Here is a 19,731-nt window from a genome sequence, read left to right as displayed (position 1 = left end):
ACCTAGTGTAGTGTTAAGAGGCCATGCCACAAAGAATTTTTGATCGACACAACTTTCTACATCACCAGAATTCAAGTTGCTGTCTGTGTATTTTTGACCCAGCAGATTCTGTCATACTGAAGCAAAATGCATGACTGTTTTTTGTGACAAAGATTTGTGTTCCAATCATTCCATAACAGAAAAATAAGAGTTGTAGAAATTATTGGAAACTCAAGACTGCCATAATATACATGTTCTTTACAAGTGTATGTAAACTTTTGACCACAACTGTAAGTATTTCTCAGAGAGTGGTCACTGTGTGGAATAGTTTTCCAGGGTTTTCAAGACCAAGCTTGATATGGTGTTACTGTAGATACCATCTACTGTAGCTTTTAGGTAAACTAAGCATTGGGGACAGTAAAGGTGAGCATTGCTGGGCTGAATGGCCCATTCTTGTCATTATGTTATGCTATATATATATATATATATATATATATATATATATATATATACATATATATTATAGATGAACTCAGGAAGGGGGTAAATATTTTTTCATGGCACTGTATGCTATATGGCTTTCCCATTTGTTGTCCACCAGTTCATGGTGTTGGTTCACATGAAAGGATTGACAGAAGCATATTTTTACATGTTCATGTGAAGGCAACATCAGTCAACAACTTGTCTCATTACAGAACAGTCTGTAATTTGTTCTAAAGTTCAATCACTCACAGAAGAAAGTAAAAATACTACTACTCCATATGGTTCATAAATTCAGGTATATCTATCAGATAACATTTTGGTTTCTAGATTTTGAAATGAAAATGAGAAAATACAAGTTACAGAAAAGTAAGGAATGGTCAGGTACAATTAAGCATTCTACTTCCCGTTGTGAACCCTAATTATTGGCAAACGATCTGTTTGATAATGCGTTTTCTGCTGTCCCAGGTATAATGCACCGTTCAAGCCATCTATTCAGCATTGGGTTCAGAAGCTGTCCAACACTACGGAGATCATTGAGAAGTGGCTGACTGTACAGAACCTGTGGATCTACCTTGAGGCTGTGTTTGTGGGAGGAGACATTGCCAAGCAGCTTCCCCAGGTCCGATTCATTATGGGACCAATCAAAACATTTGTCAATCTGCCAGTCACTATTTAAAGCCTGCCATCTTATTTTCTATTTTTATACCAACAAAAACCTAACATAATGATTTTCTCCCCCTGTGGATAGAGGGGTGAACATTTATTTCCGTATTTTTAAGTTGTTTTTAATATACACCTGTATGCAGTGCTGAGAGAAATTAATATTTAATTAATATAAATATTTATGTAGATATTATTTACATTAATAAATCAAATGTATTGTTTGTTATTATTATGATTTTTCAAGTCTTGTTCAGATACTATCAATCAATTTTTGCTATGAAATGAAAAAACAATTTCCATCCTTTATGTAGGAGGCTAAAAGATTCCAGAACATTGACAAGTCATGGCAAAAGATCATGCAACGAGCCCACGAGATTCCCAACATGGTACAGTGCTGTGTGGGGGATGAAACCCTGGCACAGCTTTTGCCTCATCTACTGGAGCAGCTGGAGGTCTGCCAGAAGTCCCTCACAGGATATCTAGAGAAAAAGAGGCTGGTGTTTCCTCGTTTTTTCTTCGTCTCAGATCCTGCCCTGCTTGAGATCCTGGGCCAGGCCTCTGATTCCCACACAATCCAGGTACAAGGACTGGAATGACCATGCTAATGACCATGAGCACGTTACTAGACTAACTATAATTGATATCATGACAGTCTAAATCGGGGGGCACGGATAGTGCAGTGGGTAGCACTGCCGCCTCACAGCAAGGAGGTCCTGGGTTCGAATCCCGGTCGGCTGGGGCCTCTCTGTGTGGAGTTTGCATGTTCTCCCTGTATTCGCGTGGGTTTCCTCCGGGTACTCCGGTTTCCTCCCACAGTCCAAAGACATGCAGGTTAGGCTGATTGGAGAGTCTAAAATTGCCCATAGGTATGAGTGTATGAGTGTATGAGTGTATGAGCGAATGGTGTGTGTGCCCTGCGATGGACTGGCGACCTGTCCAGGGTGTATTCCTGCCTTTCGCCCAATGTATGCTGGGTTAGGCTCCAGCCCCCCTGCGACCCTGTTCAGGATAAGCAGGTTAAGATAATGGATGGAACAATCCAAATCCCTTACATAACCATTAGGAAAATATGCATTGGTGTAATCCAAAGATACGTTTCTGAGTAGACTATTAGACTATAACATTGTAAAATGCAGTAAAACATGGGCAGACATAACACTTAAAGAACATAAGTCCAGTGGCTTCAAAAAGTATTCAGAGCCCATCACTTTTTGCGCACTTCATTGTGTTATTGATTGAATTTAAATGGATAGGGTTGCCATTCTTGAAAATTAAGGTCTGAATATTTTCAAACAATGTGCAAATTAAATGTTACTGGTTAAATGGTATTGAGGAGTAACTTTACAGTGGTGTTCAGTTGAAACACATTCATAAGAATGCATCTAACAGGTGAATGACCTGTCTTTATTCTACATAGGCTCATCTGCTGAGTCTCTTTGACAATGTGAACCGGGTTGGTTTTCATGACAAGAACTATGATCAGATTCTCAACTTCCAGTCCCAGGAAGGGGAGACTGTGGATCTGATAGAACCAGTTCTAGCACAGGTATAAGCCATTGAATAAATGAAATAATAAATCAAAAAATGTGTTTACCCAGGTTCTCTTCTAATATTACATTTTGTGTAAAGATCTGAAACCATTCAGTATGACAATTATGCAATAATAGAGGCTGGACGTAAATACTTTATCATGGCACTGTATGTTCTGTCCAGGTGGTATATATTTGAGTCTGAAGAGTGTATAGTGACTATGTGGCACCATGATGTGGGAAGTCTCCAGGAGAGGTTCCAGCTTCCTTCTGTCTGTCTGTTACAGGGCAATGTGGAGGCATGGCTTGGATTGTTGCTTGAAGGGGTGAGGAAGACCCTCCACAGCATTATTCGGCAGGCCTTCATTGCCATCGGTGACTCAGGACTCAAGCTGGTTGAGTTTCAGTCCGTGTTCCCAGCCCAGGTTGGCCTGCTTGGCATTCAGATGATCTGGACCAGGGACTCTGAGGAGGCTCTCAGTGTGGCCAAGGTGGACAAAAAGGTGCTGAAATGACCCTCTGCTTGCTCAGCTTTATTCCACCCAGGGATTAGGATTCCACTTTATCAATGCATGTCATAACTAAAGTGCATTTCATGGAATTAATATTCCATTTGAATTACAAAAGGAATAATTCAATTAGTACTGTGATTCAATAGTTAGTGACGACACCAAAATGGATAAAGACTCATGAGACGTTTGAACATTTAATTGAAATTTGGGCAATTTCTATGAAATGTTTGTGCTTCATGAATTTTACAGCCATGCATTTACTCTTCACAACAGGTCATGCACACCACCAATCAGAAGTTCTTAGACATCCTGAATGAACTGATTGACATGACGACTCGGGACTTGAGCAAGCTTGAACGGACAAAGTATGAGACCCTGATCACAATCCATGTGCATCAGAAAGACATTTTTGATGACCTGGTGAGCTTCCGATCATACATTTTTTGTAGAGAACACACAACATAAACTATGCTCATGCTCAGTCTTACACTTGTATTACCTTCATTAATATAAATCACATATGTTGGCCAACAATATGTTTTCTTTATCTCTCAGTAATTAGGCTTTTTGAAGGTTCCCAGTAATTCAATAAAATTTAATTTTGTGATTTTATACTTACATAGGTACGTATGAACATTCGCTCAACGGCTGACTTTGAGTGGCAGAAGCAGTCCCGCTTCTACTTCATCGAGGATGTTGACAGATGTGTCATCCAGATCACAGATGTGGAGTTCAGCTACTGCAATGAGTACCTGGGCTGTACTGACAGATTGGTCATTACTCCTTTGACTGACAGGTATGCAAAAGCCTTCAATTATAGAGAAATACAATGTATCCTGAAACTTCAACATAAAAGTGTTACTTCATGGGAAAACTATGCTCTTATGGGAAATTATAATCTTTGAAATTATACGTTTGAGATATTAATGGGTGTTTTGTTCTATGAATTCCGAAGTTGTTGTGTAATTTAATAAAGTAATTTGTTTCCAAGTTCGCCTGGACAAGACTTTGCTCAAATATATACAGTTGTATTTTGGGTGGAAGAAGTGGTTCTTCTGAGTTTTCCAAATGTACATTTTCGGCACATTCATCATCACAAAAATATGGGTCCCTTGAGGTCCATTATATCAGGGTGAGCTGCACTCGATAGCTATAAAACTCGACAAATCTCAGCGAAACTATCTGGATGGATAGATGGTACTCTGGGTAAGTGATAAGAAGCCTTAATTGTATTTTTGGGTGACTGTTTCCTACACAGAACTAGTAGATATTACCAAAAAAGGTAACTTTTGAGATGCCAGCTGAGATGCCAACTGACCATTTCCTAAAATGGGAAGACTAATTGATAAAATGGGATCTAATTCCTACACCAATATGGATGTACATACCCTCAAATTAAAGGTGACACTTTAACATTATATTCATTGTTTAATTTTAAATCCAAACATGCTGGAGTACAGAGCCAAAAGGACTGCAGTGTAGATGAGTTTCAGTGTTTGTCCAACAAATTATGAACAGAAAAGCATCAATATATTTTCAATCGACACTTTTCAAACATCAGACATTGCCATGCAGTATTGAGATTGAATGCCTGTGAAAAGGAAAGCTACTTATAAAAGCTGCTTATAAAATCAAACACAAGCATAATACCAGTGCACAGGTGCAAACTTGCTTTTCCAAGTCACAAACACATGAATCACAGACAGGCATCTCAAAATGAAGTCTTTTCAGGACATTCTGTTCAACTAGCTTTTTTTATTTCATAAGACTAAACATGCCTGGGGCACAATTACAAAATGTATTTAACTAAATGCATGTTCCTGGTGATAGTACTTGAAACAGAATGGAACATCAGTTTAGCCATTACACCCTTCTCTTATTTCACTGTGTCATTTTCTCTTTGTTTGACTGTGGCTTCAACAGGGAATGCTTAGTTGGGACCCAGATAGCCAGCGACTGACTTTGGGTCAGAATTGGCGTAGATCTGGCCTGGAGTCGCTGGCTGTCTGGGATGTTTCCAAATACGAAATTCGGCAAAATAATGCATTATATAGGAATATGTATTGTGGCGACCCACTGGTTGAGAGAGAGAGAGAGAGAGCAAAATTGGTGAACAAAAATGATTTCTTTATTTTTTTTCTACTAGTGCCTTCAGGGCACTTCTCAATTGTCCAGAACAAAAATTCCTTTTTCAAAAAAAGAAAGGGAAAAAAATTTAGTGAAAAAATTGAAATAAATTAAGCAGCCAAAAAATTAGGAACTCCGAAATGGTAAAAACCAAAAAGCGGAGCCGGACTTCACACGGCTGTGTTCGCCCGTCTTTGTCCGTTGTGGGGCCGTTAAATCCACGTGGTTCCCCGGCCTCGGAAGTCCTCTTCCCCCACCTAGACGCCCTTCTTTGTCTGTTGCGTCTAGGATTAAAAAAAGAGATTAGTTGGCTTCTAGCCGGAAGGATTGACTCACGTGAATCCCGGGAAGTTACTGTTTCTTCCACGGGGTTTCTTCCGTAATCATGGGGTTCTCCCGGTGTCCTTCCCAAAAGTATTCCACGTCTCATTCCAGTGGAGTTCAGTCGTGGCTCGGTCGAGGCGTTCACCCACACTGGCTCTGCATATCTCCTCTTCCGTCCTGAGCCCCGCTCTGCACTCGAGTTTGGCCTTTTGTAGGGTGTTGGTCTCTCTCAAACTCGGCTCAGCTGTGCCTGGTTCATGAGAATTGGTTAGTAGAGTGCATTCCACACACGCCCTGGTTGTGCTGGCCTTGGTGCGGATTCTCCCCCCTGCCCAGGCTCTCTCCAAGGTGCCGATCCCTTAAATACGAATTAAGGAAATATTCACCGTCAATTATTTTCCCCAGCTCCTGGCGCCGGCGCACTGGCCGTTCTACTCTAGTGGGGTACCGATCCTCGATTGGGCCACCACAGTATTCCTTCCGAATTTCTTGAATATGATTTGCTTTCGGAGGCTATACCATACAGCTCCAATAATGGGGAGAAAATCACCTAGACGATAAAAATAAACTTTCTTGAGACTTGCTTTACTTCACTGGCTTCAGACAGACTGCGTTCATTTGTGCTCATGAGCCAGTTTTGAGGTAGGTGTATCACTCTGTCGTGAGCCACGGACCCCTTGCCGAGCTCAGACCTCACGTTCCCACGAGCAGTACCTCACAATGAGGTGTCTCGGGGACGAACTCAAGTACTCCGAACGTTCTGGAGCCCTGGTAAGTTCTACTGAACTTCCAGCCCAGTCTCGAAGTGAAGGGTGTGATGCAAATCTGGTATTCGATGTCCTGTATTCAATGTATTCCTCTAAAGAATCTTTATCACATATAATTATAGTAAGATATACTTTATTATAATCAATCAAAAGAATAGAGTTATACAGATTACAGTGTAAATATCATCTTTCAGTTTGCTGATCACATGCAAGTTACATATACCCCTTTAGCTCTTTCTAATTTACCTTTCCACCATGATGTTTAAAAGTCAAGGTACACCCCTCAAATACCCATCATCCTCTTTGGCCTTTACCTTATCTTATGGCTCCCCCTTCATGGAGATAAAAGCTACTGAACTTCCATTAATACAATGGGTACGAACACCCCTAAAGTCTACTACTTATTTATATCGTATATAGTATCTTACTAAAAAATAAAGACATAAAAATAAAAGGAAACTTATAATGTATTACTTCTATGTATTACTTTTCCTACTTCTACAAGTAATATAGATTATAATTACCACCCATGCCCTAAATATAGTCATCTTGTTTTCCACGGGATTTGATCCCTCCTCCTTACTGTTGATGAGCTCTTTGAACAGCTGCATTGGTTTGGATCAGGACCCAGACTTTCGAAAGACGTGACTTTGCACTTCGTACTTCTCCTGCCTGTTGTATGGGATGTGCACTGGTATGTCTTCGAACACGTCGGGGGTTTTGCAGTGCAGCCGCAGCATGTGTCACTCCTCACTGACACTGAGGTTAGGGGGGGGGAGGCTTCAGGTTCTTGCGTGGGTCCAGCAGGAAGGTGTTCTGTAGCGTGGAGGAACCCCGCGTCCCGTCTGTTGGCCTCCAGGTGCAGTTCACGGCTCCAAGCATGTCGTAAAAGCTCTTTAACTCTTTCACCAGCTTTTCTGTATGATGAGGGATGCGCATGAACACCTCTTCGACATCGGTCCCGCTGCCACAACTCTTGGGCTAAGTCCGCACCGCGTACGTCACTCCTCTCTCCATATCCATATCCTGGAGTGGCGCGCAGAGGGAGCGCGCCACTCCAGCTTGACTACAGCTGTCTTGCGTTGCTCTCTCTTCAACAGCTCGTAGATATCTTGTGAAGCAAAATTCTAAGATCCCACTCTAAGGTCTAAAAGCTTATTCCTTATATATCTTTTTTGCATACAAAAGTATACCTTTTTTGATAAGAAATGTCCCCAATATTTCAAGCGGGAAGACATTTATCTCTTATGTAACTTGTTTTTTAATGATCATATTAATTATTTCTGTTTTTCCAATTGTCATTTTCTCATACCTCAAAAGAAATTTCCCCAATATTTTATCTCATGTGCCCCTCCGGTTTGGGAATTTCCACCATCTTAATATACGAGTGGAAAAACACTAGCTCTTATGTAATTTTTAATGAACCTATTCATCACTGGTGTCTGTTTCAATTTCATAGTCTCTCCTTGACTTCCTCCAAACTTTGATCTCATGCAAGCCAGAAGTTAAAGCCTGCCACCATCTCAATACACTCTTCAGGTGCCCCTTTTTGTGGCGCCTTAAGGGATCTACAAAGGACATCCAGCTAATAGCTGAGTGTAATTCATCATTTAACTCCTCCACTGTTAGTCCTTTGAATCTATCCGATAAATTATTTGTGCTATAATCAGGAAGGCCCTTAAAGCCTCTTAATATTCTTTCGGTTTTGACATCCTTTCCATTTTCCTTATTTTTTTCTTTAGCCAGGCATTGTGCCCCTCCCCTGTAGGGTTGGGGTATTCTCAGTCAGAACTTTAACCTTGCTCCTTAAAACCCTTAATCTAAGTCCCCGGACTTCAGACTCCTCTACTGACAAGTATGGCTGCTCATTATCTGTGAACCACATATTTTTCTTCTTACAGGCGTTCTTACTACCACCTCGATGGCGTGTGCGAGGGGTTAACAATGCATTCCTTCCAAACCCATCCCCGTCAATCTCTCATCAGGGGGGCCTAGGGCCGGGTCCTCGACAACTCACTGGACACTTTGTGCACTGCTACACGAGTAGTCACATTTTGAATAATAATGTTTACTAACAATTTGTAATTTGAGACGGAAGTTTAAGTAGTCCATTAACAGTTGGACTCAGCTGTTCTGAAACTTATAAAAACACTTATTTTTGTATTTTGAAGAAAGTCCATTTCAAAGCATACAAAAGCTTTTAGCTTTTTCTTTGAGCCAGTCATCTTGGGTGATGTTTGTAGGCTTAATTATAGATCATAATATTTACACAGCTGTTGATAACATTGCGAGATTCAAAGATAAAATCTGTAAAAAGTGCATTCTGAATTACTTCCTCCACAATACGCTGTCATTGGTAGGCTAAGCTAGAATTGAAATTCTAGGCTACTTTTTTCATGCCCACTGTGGCAATGTTGAGTGTTAATGTCATCACTGCTGTCTTGTACGATAACAATATGTTTCTCATTCTTGGTCTTTTAAAGTTGCATTTGTATTGCCCATTATTTTATTCCTCTGCGATGACATGCTGTACATTTATTGTGTTATTATTTTGGACCTATTATGGCACAAATAGTTAGCCTGTTTTTATCAGAACACAAGTGAATTCATGTAAAACATAGAAATATCCTGTGTTCCAAAAATGCAATATTGCTAGCACAACCACTGATATGTTGTGTTGTTAACTATCTAGTAGTTAGCTAGCTTTTGGTATTTAACTAATTGTTTTGCTACATGAATTCCGGCTTCTAACATGAATTTTTTCCCAGTTACAAACAGGTCAGAAGACATGAATTTAAAATTATGAGCCCCAAGTTTAGTAGATATTGAGGCCTATTCTTTCTCTTTGTCCAAAATGTTTTTACATTGTTTTCGCTGTTTAAGTCTGCTATGTTTCCTGGTTCAGAACAGATATTTTTCCTGCTTTACTTCCCAACACTACTTACAAACTGGTTTTACTGTATTGCTCTTTGTGGCAGTTTCTCTAAAAAGCACAAATAAAACTGAACTGAACTGAACTGAACCTTCCACAGGTGCTACATCACTCTGTCCCAGGCCCTAGGGATGAGTATGGGAGGTGCACCTGCAGGACCTGCTGGCACCGGCAAGACAGAGACTACTAAGGACATGGGCCGCTGTCTGGGCAAATATGTTGTGGTCTTCAATTGCTCTGACCAGATGGACTACCGGGGCCTGGGGCGCATCTACAAAGGTACAATAGTACAACACCGTTATGCTTCTTTATTTGCTTTTGTCATTCCAGGTATGTCCTCATTTCTATCTAAGGTAGAATGAATACATCTTCTGGTATCAACTTACCAGGGTATAATTTTTTTTGTTGAATTCTCAGTGGTTTCTTGTTTCATTTGGCACTGCCACCCGGAGAGATTCTGGGTGGCGGAAAATAAGCATATATTTTTTATTTATTCCACAGGTTGTTATTACAACCACCACCAGGTAGCAAATGGGAGCACTCTAATTCATAGCTGTCTGTTAATTGGTGGCATGGCCTGCTCCACGGACTTGCTTCTTCCTCCATAGTAATCGATAAAAACGAGATGTGTGCTACATTAACTGCTAAACGTGCTACATTTTTAGCTAAATACTTCACAGCTTCACCCGCCAGCAGAGCTAAATACAGCCCCAGCTAATATTAGAGCAACTCTGAATATCAGTTACACCTAGCTTTTTTATTGAGCATTATTTTATTTCATCCAAAAAATGTATGACAAGGTTAACAACAAATTGGTCAAAGGGGTCTTGGAACGTTCAGCCTCGAAACTGAAATACAGATGCAGAAATACATTGAGATGATGAGAGCAGAAATTATTTCCGGAGAGTGTACCCGTGAACAAGTAATTATTTATTGTGTGTATGTTTACTCGTCTCTATTTGAGAGCCATGGCAGAAATGTTCTGCTTTTTAAAATTCTGTGAGAACAAATCATACAGAACTAACAATTAGTTTAAAATGTAACATGGGAAATGTAGGCGAATGTAACTAACAACTAAAATAGTAAATTTTTTCATTTACAAATTCACTTCAGTAACAGTAAAAAGTATCCTCCTTTGAAACAACTCTTTTATTAAACAATTTATTAAAAAGCATACTTAGGTAAATGTAATGGAGTAAATGTAATGCGTTACTACCCACCTCTGATAGTGCGAATATTATTTGTGGAACAGATTATTTGGGATTGCTGCCCATATGAGAATGTGGTGAAGTGGCAATTTATAGATTTCATGTCATTATGGATTCTTCTTCCATACCCCTCACACAGGCATATACATGGCAGTAATGTTTAAAATCATCTACTGTATGATACAGACTTTATCAGCAGCATGCAACATGATGACATAAGGCTTTATACATTCTGGTCCATAAACAATTCATGGATCTATGAAAGTTTTGCCGTTGCATTAAATTAATGGAAATGAAGGAACGTACATAACCAGGATTGGTACTGCTATGAATGGATCAGTCAGTTTTGACCATGACTATATTTGGAGTACTTTTATCATTTAAACCCAGTACCTGGTACCAATGGTCTCATAGAAATAACTCAATTACCTAAGAATTCACCGAGGGAAATGTGAAATGACAGGACTGACATCCTATTATGTAAACATTTTATGGCCGCTTTTATGTTTGGCAATTAATTAAGCCCAACAGTTTAAATAAACACACAAATATTGTACTAGAAATATTTTGACACTTTTTTTTTTTTTTGGTTGTTGCCTTCTTATTGTTTTCAAAATATGTAGCCTTATATATGAAAAATCTGAGAAAAAAATCTCATTTTAGAGCCTAAGGTAGAGTAAGTGAAAGTCTGGCACCTGTATGGGAAAGTGCCACCAGAATCATCCGCAAAGAAATCTGAGAAATATCATATAATAATATAATTGAAATGGTTGTACAATTATTGTACAATGGTTGTACAATCTTACATTTAATACAGTTACAGAGGGTGAAAAGACCCCTGCACAACACATATGTATGCAAAGTTGGTACACGACTTAGTATAGCAGTATGTTTATTGCATGTTTACCATTTAATCCCACCAAATTAAAAGATTAGAAAAATCATACAGTATCAATATGAAACAATGTTAATAGATTTTTAAGAGATGTCAAACACTAAATGGGGTCTCTGTGAACAGGTTTGGCGCAGGCTGGTGCATGGGGCTGCTTTGATGAATTCAACCGAATTGAGCTGCCGGTACTGTCTGTGGCTGCACAACAGATTTACATTGTGCTGCAGTGTAAGAAAAACAAGAAGGCCCAGTTTGTGTTTACAGACGGGGATATTGTGGACATGGACCGGGAATTTGGGATCTTCTTGACAATGGTGAGAACACACAATCGTGATCAGTCTTAGAAGTGTCAGTGTTGCAATGCCTATGATCAGATCCAGTTTCCATACTTTATTAGGCAATTGGCTTTAATCATATGATGCATGATTCTTGATCCTTGACTGCATACCCTTTTTCTATTATTTATTAATGAAGATAATGCCATGTTTTACTGACACGTTTTCCAATATGCTGTCTGTTCCTCATTAATCCTATCAGGGGACACACAAATCCCTGTATGTTGTGTTTGTGCATCCCCAATGAGTGCAGCCCCTACTCAATTTAACAGACATTAATCATAATATTTCATAGACACCTATCTGCACATTAGTGATTGAATCAATGTAGCTAAATGTAACGGTGCAAAAGTAAATGTTTTCCTTTACAAATAAAAGAAGTACAATTTATTAAAAAACTTACTAATGTATTCCCACCCACCTCTGTTAATTACATTCAAAGGGACTATGACTAATTTATTTTAAATTTCTTAACCTTAATTCCACAGCTAAGGTGTCAGACTTTGATGAAGGCATCATTTTGATGTAGTGTTTCCTCAACATGGGGAATTAAAATTAGCAGGGTACAATTGGCAACCAAATCGGGAGGAAATCAGAAACAAACAAAAAAAAGAAACCCAATGCATTTGAGTGTCTGAGTTTTTACTGTATAAATATTATTAAAGTTGAGGCCATTTTGGCAATCAAGGCTTATCATTTTGCATGTAGTCTAGAATGTGAAGTATAGGCATCACCAACTCCCTGCTTTTGACTGATCTTTTCAATCAGCTAAAGCAAAGTTGCTCATCTTTTGCCTTGCATCTCGGACCAATGCGTGGACATCACAGTCGAGAATTATGTACTTGTGACCACAGTTGCCCCTAGTGTGGCAACTTGGTCTTCCATGCCAACATCACCTCAGCTAATGTTCCTCATGAAACATCAACAATAATAATGGGCAACTGGGCCAAAATTGTGCATGCTGGGAAGTTGCTTCAAAAACTCCTCAACCACACCCTTGTGGAAGTACTGTACCTGCTTTCAATATATTACTTTTATTTATTATTTAATATACCTTTTATTTTCTACTATAGTATTGTAACAAAATAGTTACTTTGGGCCCAATTTTACAGATTTCTTGTAGTTCCAGAACTGTAATAACTAACCATATCCAATACCTGCCGACATACTGTACATTTTTGTTAGTGGAGAGAAGATGTTTCCTGTGCAATCAAGACCCAGAACACATGTATGCATTTTAAGAACACTTCAACCCAATATTCTAAGAGGGGCCACATTTCTGAATCATGTTTTCAGTACTAATCCAATGGTTCACTGTAAATAATTAAAGAGCTGTGACAGGAAGATTCTTGCTCACTGTTGATAATGTCAAAGGTCAGACAGTAATGCTTGTCATTGGTGCTGCTTTAAAGAATTGAAATTTAAATCAATGCAGGCTTTTCTGTTACTATTTACACTACCTCCATAATTATTCATTCTGCTTTCAGTATAGATTCTACCTGCTATTCTGAATATTACTAAGACCACTGCTAAGAGACTGGAATGCCTGTACAGCCCCTGATGCTCTCAAAGTGCTCCATTTTGTACAACTTTTGTTTTCCCATGACAGAACCCAGGCTACGCAGGTCGGCAAGAGCTGCCAGAGAATCTGAAAATCCAGTTTCGCACAGTGGCCATGATGGTCCCAGATAGGGCCATCATCATGAGGGTGAAGTTAGCTAGTGCTGGCTTCCGTGACAACCAGGTGCTGAGCCGCAAGTTCTACACTCTATACAAGCTATGTGAGGAACAGCTGTCTAAGCAGGTATAATATGTCTAAAAAATTATATTCTGCTTTATGATGTAATTTGCCCTTTTCGTTTTGACAAACAGCAGGCATTTTAGAACTTCACAGACGACAGGAAAATCTAAACTGCAGGTGAAAGTCGGTTTAATCCGAACGGTCCTTTGCTTATATTGAACTAGTAGCTTATTAAATATTAGTTTTGAAGAGTAAATTGTCATTTCCATCAGTGCAACATTCATGGGTTATGCTAATCCAAATATGCAATCACTGTGAATGTATATATAGTATGTAGCAAACTATGCTTATGCTATTTTGTGGCTTTGACTCCTGGACCTTACCCAAGAGAAAAACTGCCATAGGAGGGGTCTGATTCCATGACTCATTGACTATCAGTCCCACATCCTTCCCACAATTCCACTAATCTTCCCCAGGTTCATTATGACTTTGGTCTGCGGAACATCCTTTCTGTGTTGAGAACATTGGGGGCAGTGAAGAGATCCAATCCCACTGAGCTGGAGAAGACAGTGGTGATGAGGGTCCTGCGAGACATGAACCTCTCCAAATTGGTACAGTCAAACAATTAATACCAGTGAAGCTGCGTGTGAGACTTATACCGGGCAAACTTAACAGCTTCGGGTGAACCCCACCACACTATCACATTGACCTGAGTAGTGAACACCTTTTTTTTAAAATGATGTCAGAATGAAGGTTAGAAATATCTGAGATTTTACAGATAATGTTAACTGGTTAATTAAAAAATAGTTAATTTTCTCTCGCATCTATATATGGTATCAAGACAAATTATGGGCTGGTTTAACGGACACAGTTTAAGCTTAGTCCTGGAATAAATTTAGTTTTGTTTGGAGAATCTCTAGTCTAGGTTTAGGAGAAACTAGGCTTAATCTGTGTCAGTGAATCTGACCCAATGAGAACAAGATTATGTAAACAGCATTTAAAATTCATTTTTGTGTATGTAAAATTTGTCGCTAAAAATTAAATACAAAAAATTAAGCTAAATTCTTCAGTGGCCAAATCAATCACCTGATCTGAACCCAACTGAGAATTCCTTTCATATGCTGAAGAGAAAACTTGAGGGGATTAGCCCCCAAAACAAGCAAGAGCTGAAGATTATCACCACAAAAGATGTCCATGAATCGCAGACTTCAAGCAGTCATTATATGCAAAATATGCAACCAAATATTAAACATGACTACTTTCATTTACATAACATTGCTGTGTCCCAATCATTATGGTGCCCTGAAATGGGGGGATTATGTCTAAGCTCCACTGTCATTTCTACATGGTGAAACCAAAATGTATAAAAAATACCCTTTAATTCCCAAACCTTGGTTATGCAATCCTAAACTTTAATATGATGCAAGTCAAAGCCAGCTACAGTACCTGTTATGGAAGGGCAAAAATGGGAATGAGTCATTATACCCGATCTCTTGCTGACTGTTTGTTCTTCAGGTGGATGAGGATGAGCCGCTTTTTATGAGTTTGATCAATGACCTGTTTCCTGGCATCACCCTGGATAAGGCTGGCTACCCTGACTTGGAGGCTGCCATACAGAAGCAGACAGAGGGTGCTGGGCTCATTGCCCACCAGCCCTGGGTGCTGAAGCTGGTGCAGCTCTATGAGACCCAGCGCGTCCGACATGGTCAGTAATCACAGACATTACAACCTTGTGCTGGTGATTAATATCCCCCCCAACTACCACTTGTGTGTCACGATGTAAGGTTAGCCATGTTTAATGAGAGGAAATCTGTGACTATCCTGACAATGCGGGGGCATGAATGAGGCAATTGCAGTATGAGTGGAATGATTGAAGCTCATTGTTTAATTTAATCCACCAAAAATTTCTTGGCCAGGAAACATGTGAACAAGTTCATGAGTCCAAAAGAGTTCAGTAGTGCTTCTCTAAAAATGAGAAATATCACATATGTATTTTTGACGACATCTGTGGGCTCATGGGCTTTCTATAATATAATTTGCAAATGCATGCATTTCCATTTGGGAAACTTCCTTCGAACAGCTGTTGTGCAGAGAAAAAGGGGCCATCTCAGTTTAATAATCAATTATCAATTTGATCAATTATTTATTTGATTTCTGAACTTTAACAATGATGAATGCATTGTGAATACATTTGGTGAACCTTCACTGAAATATGGATGAAGTCAATGGATAATCTACCTCAGAGAATTTGTCTGTATTACAATTCAGTGGGGATACCGCTCCTTCCACTATTACGATAACCTCTGTGACAGGCTCATCAAAGACTTAAACCTTGCAATGTAGGATGACCAATACAAACTTTTGATTTCCCCTCCTCTTTCGTTCAGTTTGCTACTGAATAGCGGGTCATACACAGACGTTATCAACACCTACTGAAGGAGTGAGTTGGCTGCGACACGCAGATCGGAAGATTCAGTTTAAAAGTGCATCATTATTCTTTGGGATTTCTTAGAGATAACACATTTTTTTCACACTTAAGAGTAACGAGTAATGATACGTGATACATGCTGCAGAAAGTAGTGGAGTGAAAAGTTGGATTTTTTACTTTGAAATGTAGCTGAGTGATAGTAAAGGTTTCCAAGAATGGAAATACTTTAATAAAGTACAGATACAAAATACTCAAGTACACTTCTGGTTACAGTAAAAACGTCTATCTAACCCTTATCCGTCGAAATTCTCTGGAATTGAAGTCAAACCTCCTTTCTTCTTTTGAATAGGCACATATTAATGTAGAATTAAGAATGTACGTGAGCGAGCATGTTTTGTGCTATGGTTCATATTCATTGAAATACGGATGTAAATTGTTTTTCTATTACAATTCAGTGGGGATACCGCTCCTTCCGCTGTTATGGTAGCCTCACTGACAGGCTCATCAAAGACTTAAACCTTGCATTTTGGCCTACCAATACAAACTTTAAAATAGCAAATAAAAATATATCAGTATAGGCTCACCCCAAATACTTATGAATAAATTTGTACATTTGTAACCAATTTGTACACCGTAATGGGCAAGTGGTTAAACTCGCAGGACATTTGGGAGCAGTATCTGCAGGGTTCGCTCCCCTTTGCAAGGTTCACTTCTATTAATCGTTGGATGTAAATGATTCCCTCGCTACTAAATCGCTACTAAATGGCTGGTTTGTCGCCAAGATGCTCGCTTCCAACAGCTGAGCTAATTTCTGCGGTCTGAGTGTGATTCACCAGGTGGTTTATATACAGTCCCCTCAAAATATTTGAACAGAAAGGTGAATTCCTTTGTTTTTGCTATACAAAAGGCAATGAGTTTGAGGTCAAAAGATGTACATGAGATGACAGATCTGAATTTCACCTTTTATTTCCTGGTATCTAGATTTGTTAAACAACTTAGACCATATCACCTTTTGTATCAAACCACCCTATTTTTTGGTGAGCTGACAGGTGTTTCTTGTTGTGCAGATGTGTCCTGTTAGATTGATTGGTTAAACAGTAAGTAGTCCTGAATGTCTACTCTTGGCTTTAGGATTTTGCCTGCATTTGTGGAAGAAAAGATAAACATGAAAACCATAGAGCTGTCTTTGGAGAAAAGCAAGCCATTTTTAAGCTTAGAAAAGAGGGGAAATCAATTGCACAGACATTGAGGATAGCCTTAGGTTTGTGATCTTTGTAGCGGGTTTTTTCATTTCAAAGGCTAATTTCAGTTTCATATGTTCGCCTGCAGTTTCACTATCAGAAGAACTGTCTGACTGAGAAAAAAACATCCTTTATGTCATCCCCTTTTAACACGATTAGCTGTGAATGTTAATAAATCAGCTTTTCTTAGTAAAACTAGATTTTTCCAGAAAACTGGCTTCCACTGGGTTTTTAGGAGTGGACTCCATGCTGACAAGCTTTCTCACAGTAGCTTATGTAGGGCGGATCAATTGCGAACAGGTGAAACAATTCTGGACCCAATTCCCCTAAAAATTTGCCTAAAAATTTGTCTCACCCCTATTCTTCATGTGGACTTGTACTAGAGAGGGCAACCAAAAAATGTATTTGTGCAAATCAACATGAATATTGTGATTAAAATATCATTTAAATTAATGTGTTGTGGACAATAAGTGTTCTTATGTGAAATTTTTATATGATAAAATGAATCTTTGTGGCTTTTAAATGCACGTTTTACCAGCATTCCATCAATGATATTTGAATACAAAATACAAATGTATAGGTCTGTACATGCACTCAAGAGGATAAAGGGCAATGTAAATGTTAACATTATCACTTAATGGCCTTTCAGAGAACATTACGTTTGTATCCATTGGTGTAAAGTGTGACCAGACCAATACATCCACCCTTCTTGTTCCCTCTGTGCCCAGGCATGATGACGCTGGGACCCAGTGGAGCCGGGAAAACCACCTGCATCCACACACTAATGAAAGCCATGACAGACTGTGGTGTTCCACACAAGGAGATGAGGATGAACCCCAAGGCCATCACTGCCTCCCAAATGTTTGGCACACTGGATGTGGCCACCAATGATTGGACAGATGGGGTGTTCTCCACTCTGTGGAGGAAGACTCTGAAGGCAAAGAAGGTAGCCACAATCAAAAGTTCAATCCAGGTCTTCATTGTTTATCTTGAAGTGAAGGTGTGCTTTCTACTGTAGTTATGCAACTGTATAATATTTTTTATATTCAATTGTTGAAGAAAGGACCACTGTGATAAGACACTTTTTATTACATGCAGCATGGAGAGAATTCACAATCCATCAACACATAACCTGAAACAAAGCAGCAAGCTCTCTGCCTTTTTACGTTTAAACTATAAACTTAGCACATTCTACATTGTTCCAGCCATGTACATATTTTTGTTCCTGCTGAATCAATTCTTAAACAAAACATCTTCATCATATGGCTGGGAAAAACAACTTCATCTGACAAACAGACACAAGCATGTATATGATTGCTTAAAAGGTATCCCTTAAGTGTACATGTACATGTATTCCACACAATATGAATGCATAGTATTGGGACAGTGAAACATTTTTTGGTTGCTCTGGCTCTGTAGTCCACCACATTGGAGATTAAACAATTCTGAAGTTTACAGAAACTTATCTGCTCAAATCCAACCAAATGCCTCAACTCATTGGGCCTCATTTATCAATATTTTTGTAAATCCGTGTGCAAATTTGTGTGACCGGAACTAAGAAATTCCACCAGATTTATCAAACGTGTAGAATCAGCTTTATTTGTGTATGTGTGTATGTTGACAAATGCCAATCAATCATAAACAGAAAGTGCGTGCACAGAACAGATTAGTTGACATTATTGCACTTTTTTGCAATAATGTCACATGAATTTGCATTAACTAATGCCGTTGTTAAAATGGATGAATGATTTACAAATGCATTAATTAAGTATGACATTATTTAATGTATTTCTTAACTCCTAACTAATGTATTTGTGACATGAATCTTTATACATTAGCAAACCACAGGATAAACGTATAATTAGTTAAGCATAACAGATATGTTAACTGGCTAATATGAATTGGCATGAACTAATGTTGTGGTTAACATGTATTACTAATGTACAATGGCATAAACAAAGCTGAACAGCTTAACTTTTCAGTAGTTAGATAGTTACCAACTATTAGTTTATGCCAATTCATTTAACCTTTTGTAAATGTTACCGATCAGTTAATAACTCTTGATGAAGTTTTCAAATTGTCCTGCCACTCACACATGAGAACGTTGCTATAATACATAAGTGAAAACAAACCCATCATTCTTGCGCTAAGGCAACAACGCAAAATCCCAATGTTTCAACATGCCCTGTGTTAGTTTGTACCCTGGTCTCGCCTACTAAAATAAAAATGGTTTGACATTAAACTGGATGCTAATTTATAGGAGAGTAGTTGTAGAGCTGTCTGGAATTACACAAGGCAACAGCTATATGTTTTGTCCTGTGCCAGCCCCCAAGAAGCTGAGGACAGGAATTGGACAGAAAAGGCATGTGGATGTTCTGGCTCCAGTGTGTTGCGCAAACCCAGAATGAGGTTTCAGGGCAGTCAGAACCGACTTGTAAGCCTCACCAAAGAAATCGGCTCAGTCTTTGAAGATGTGCTCAAACTGATGTTGGCTACACCATGCACCATATCTTCTAGTAAAGCAATAAATGTAAATGTATTATAAAGAGAGGTCAGCTATAGCAACAAAG

The 19,731-nt window shown here is 39.0% G+C and overlaps 1 protein-coding gene across 1 annotated transcript in view; it reads left to right on the top strand.

The window, feature by feature from the left end:
- dnah5l (dynein, axonemal, heavy chain 5 like) overlaps positions 1-19,731 on the top strand; it is a 168,438-nt gene that overhangs the window by 47,809 nt on the left and 100,898 nt on the right. The window contains exons 34-45 of the mRNA XM_061238957.1: positions 928-1,081; positions 1,437-1,703; positions 2,543-2,671; positions 2,942-3,157; positions 3,440-3,586; positions 3,790-3,962; positions 9,417-9,595; positions 11,543-11,730; positions 13,361-13,555; positions 13,969-14,103; positions 15,008-15,197; positions 17,890-18,107. Coding sequence (XP_061094941.1) covers positions 928-1,081; positions 1,437-1,703; positions 2,543-2,671; positions 2,942-3,157; positions 3,440-3,586; positions 3,790-3,962; positions 9,417-9,595; positions 11,543-11,730; positions 13,361-13,555; positions 13,969-14,103; positions 15,008-15,197; positions 17,890-18,107 — 2,191 coding nt within the window. The remainder of the gene's footprint in view (positions 1-927; positions 1,082-1,436; positions 1,704-2,542; positions 2,672-2,941; positions 3,158-3,439; positions 3,587-3,789; positions 3,963-9,416; positions 9,596-11,542; positions 11,731-13,360; positions 13,556-13,968; positions 14,104-15,007; positions 15,198-17,889; positions 18,108-19,731) is intronic.

The sequence above is a fragment of the Conger conger genome, chromosome 4 (assembly GCF_963514075.1).
Source record: "Conger conger chromosome 4, fConCon1.1, whole genome shotgun sequence".
Taxonomy (NCBI): domain Eukaryota; kingdom Metazoa; phylum Chordata; class Actinopteri; order Anguilliformes; family Congridae; genus Conger; species Conger conger.
Note: the sequence above shows the minus strand (reverse complement) of the source record. Positions and strands in the feature narration are given on the sequence as shown.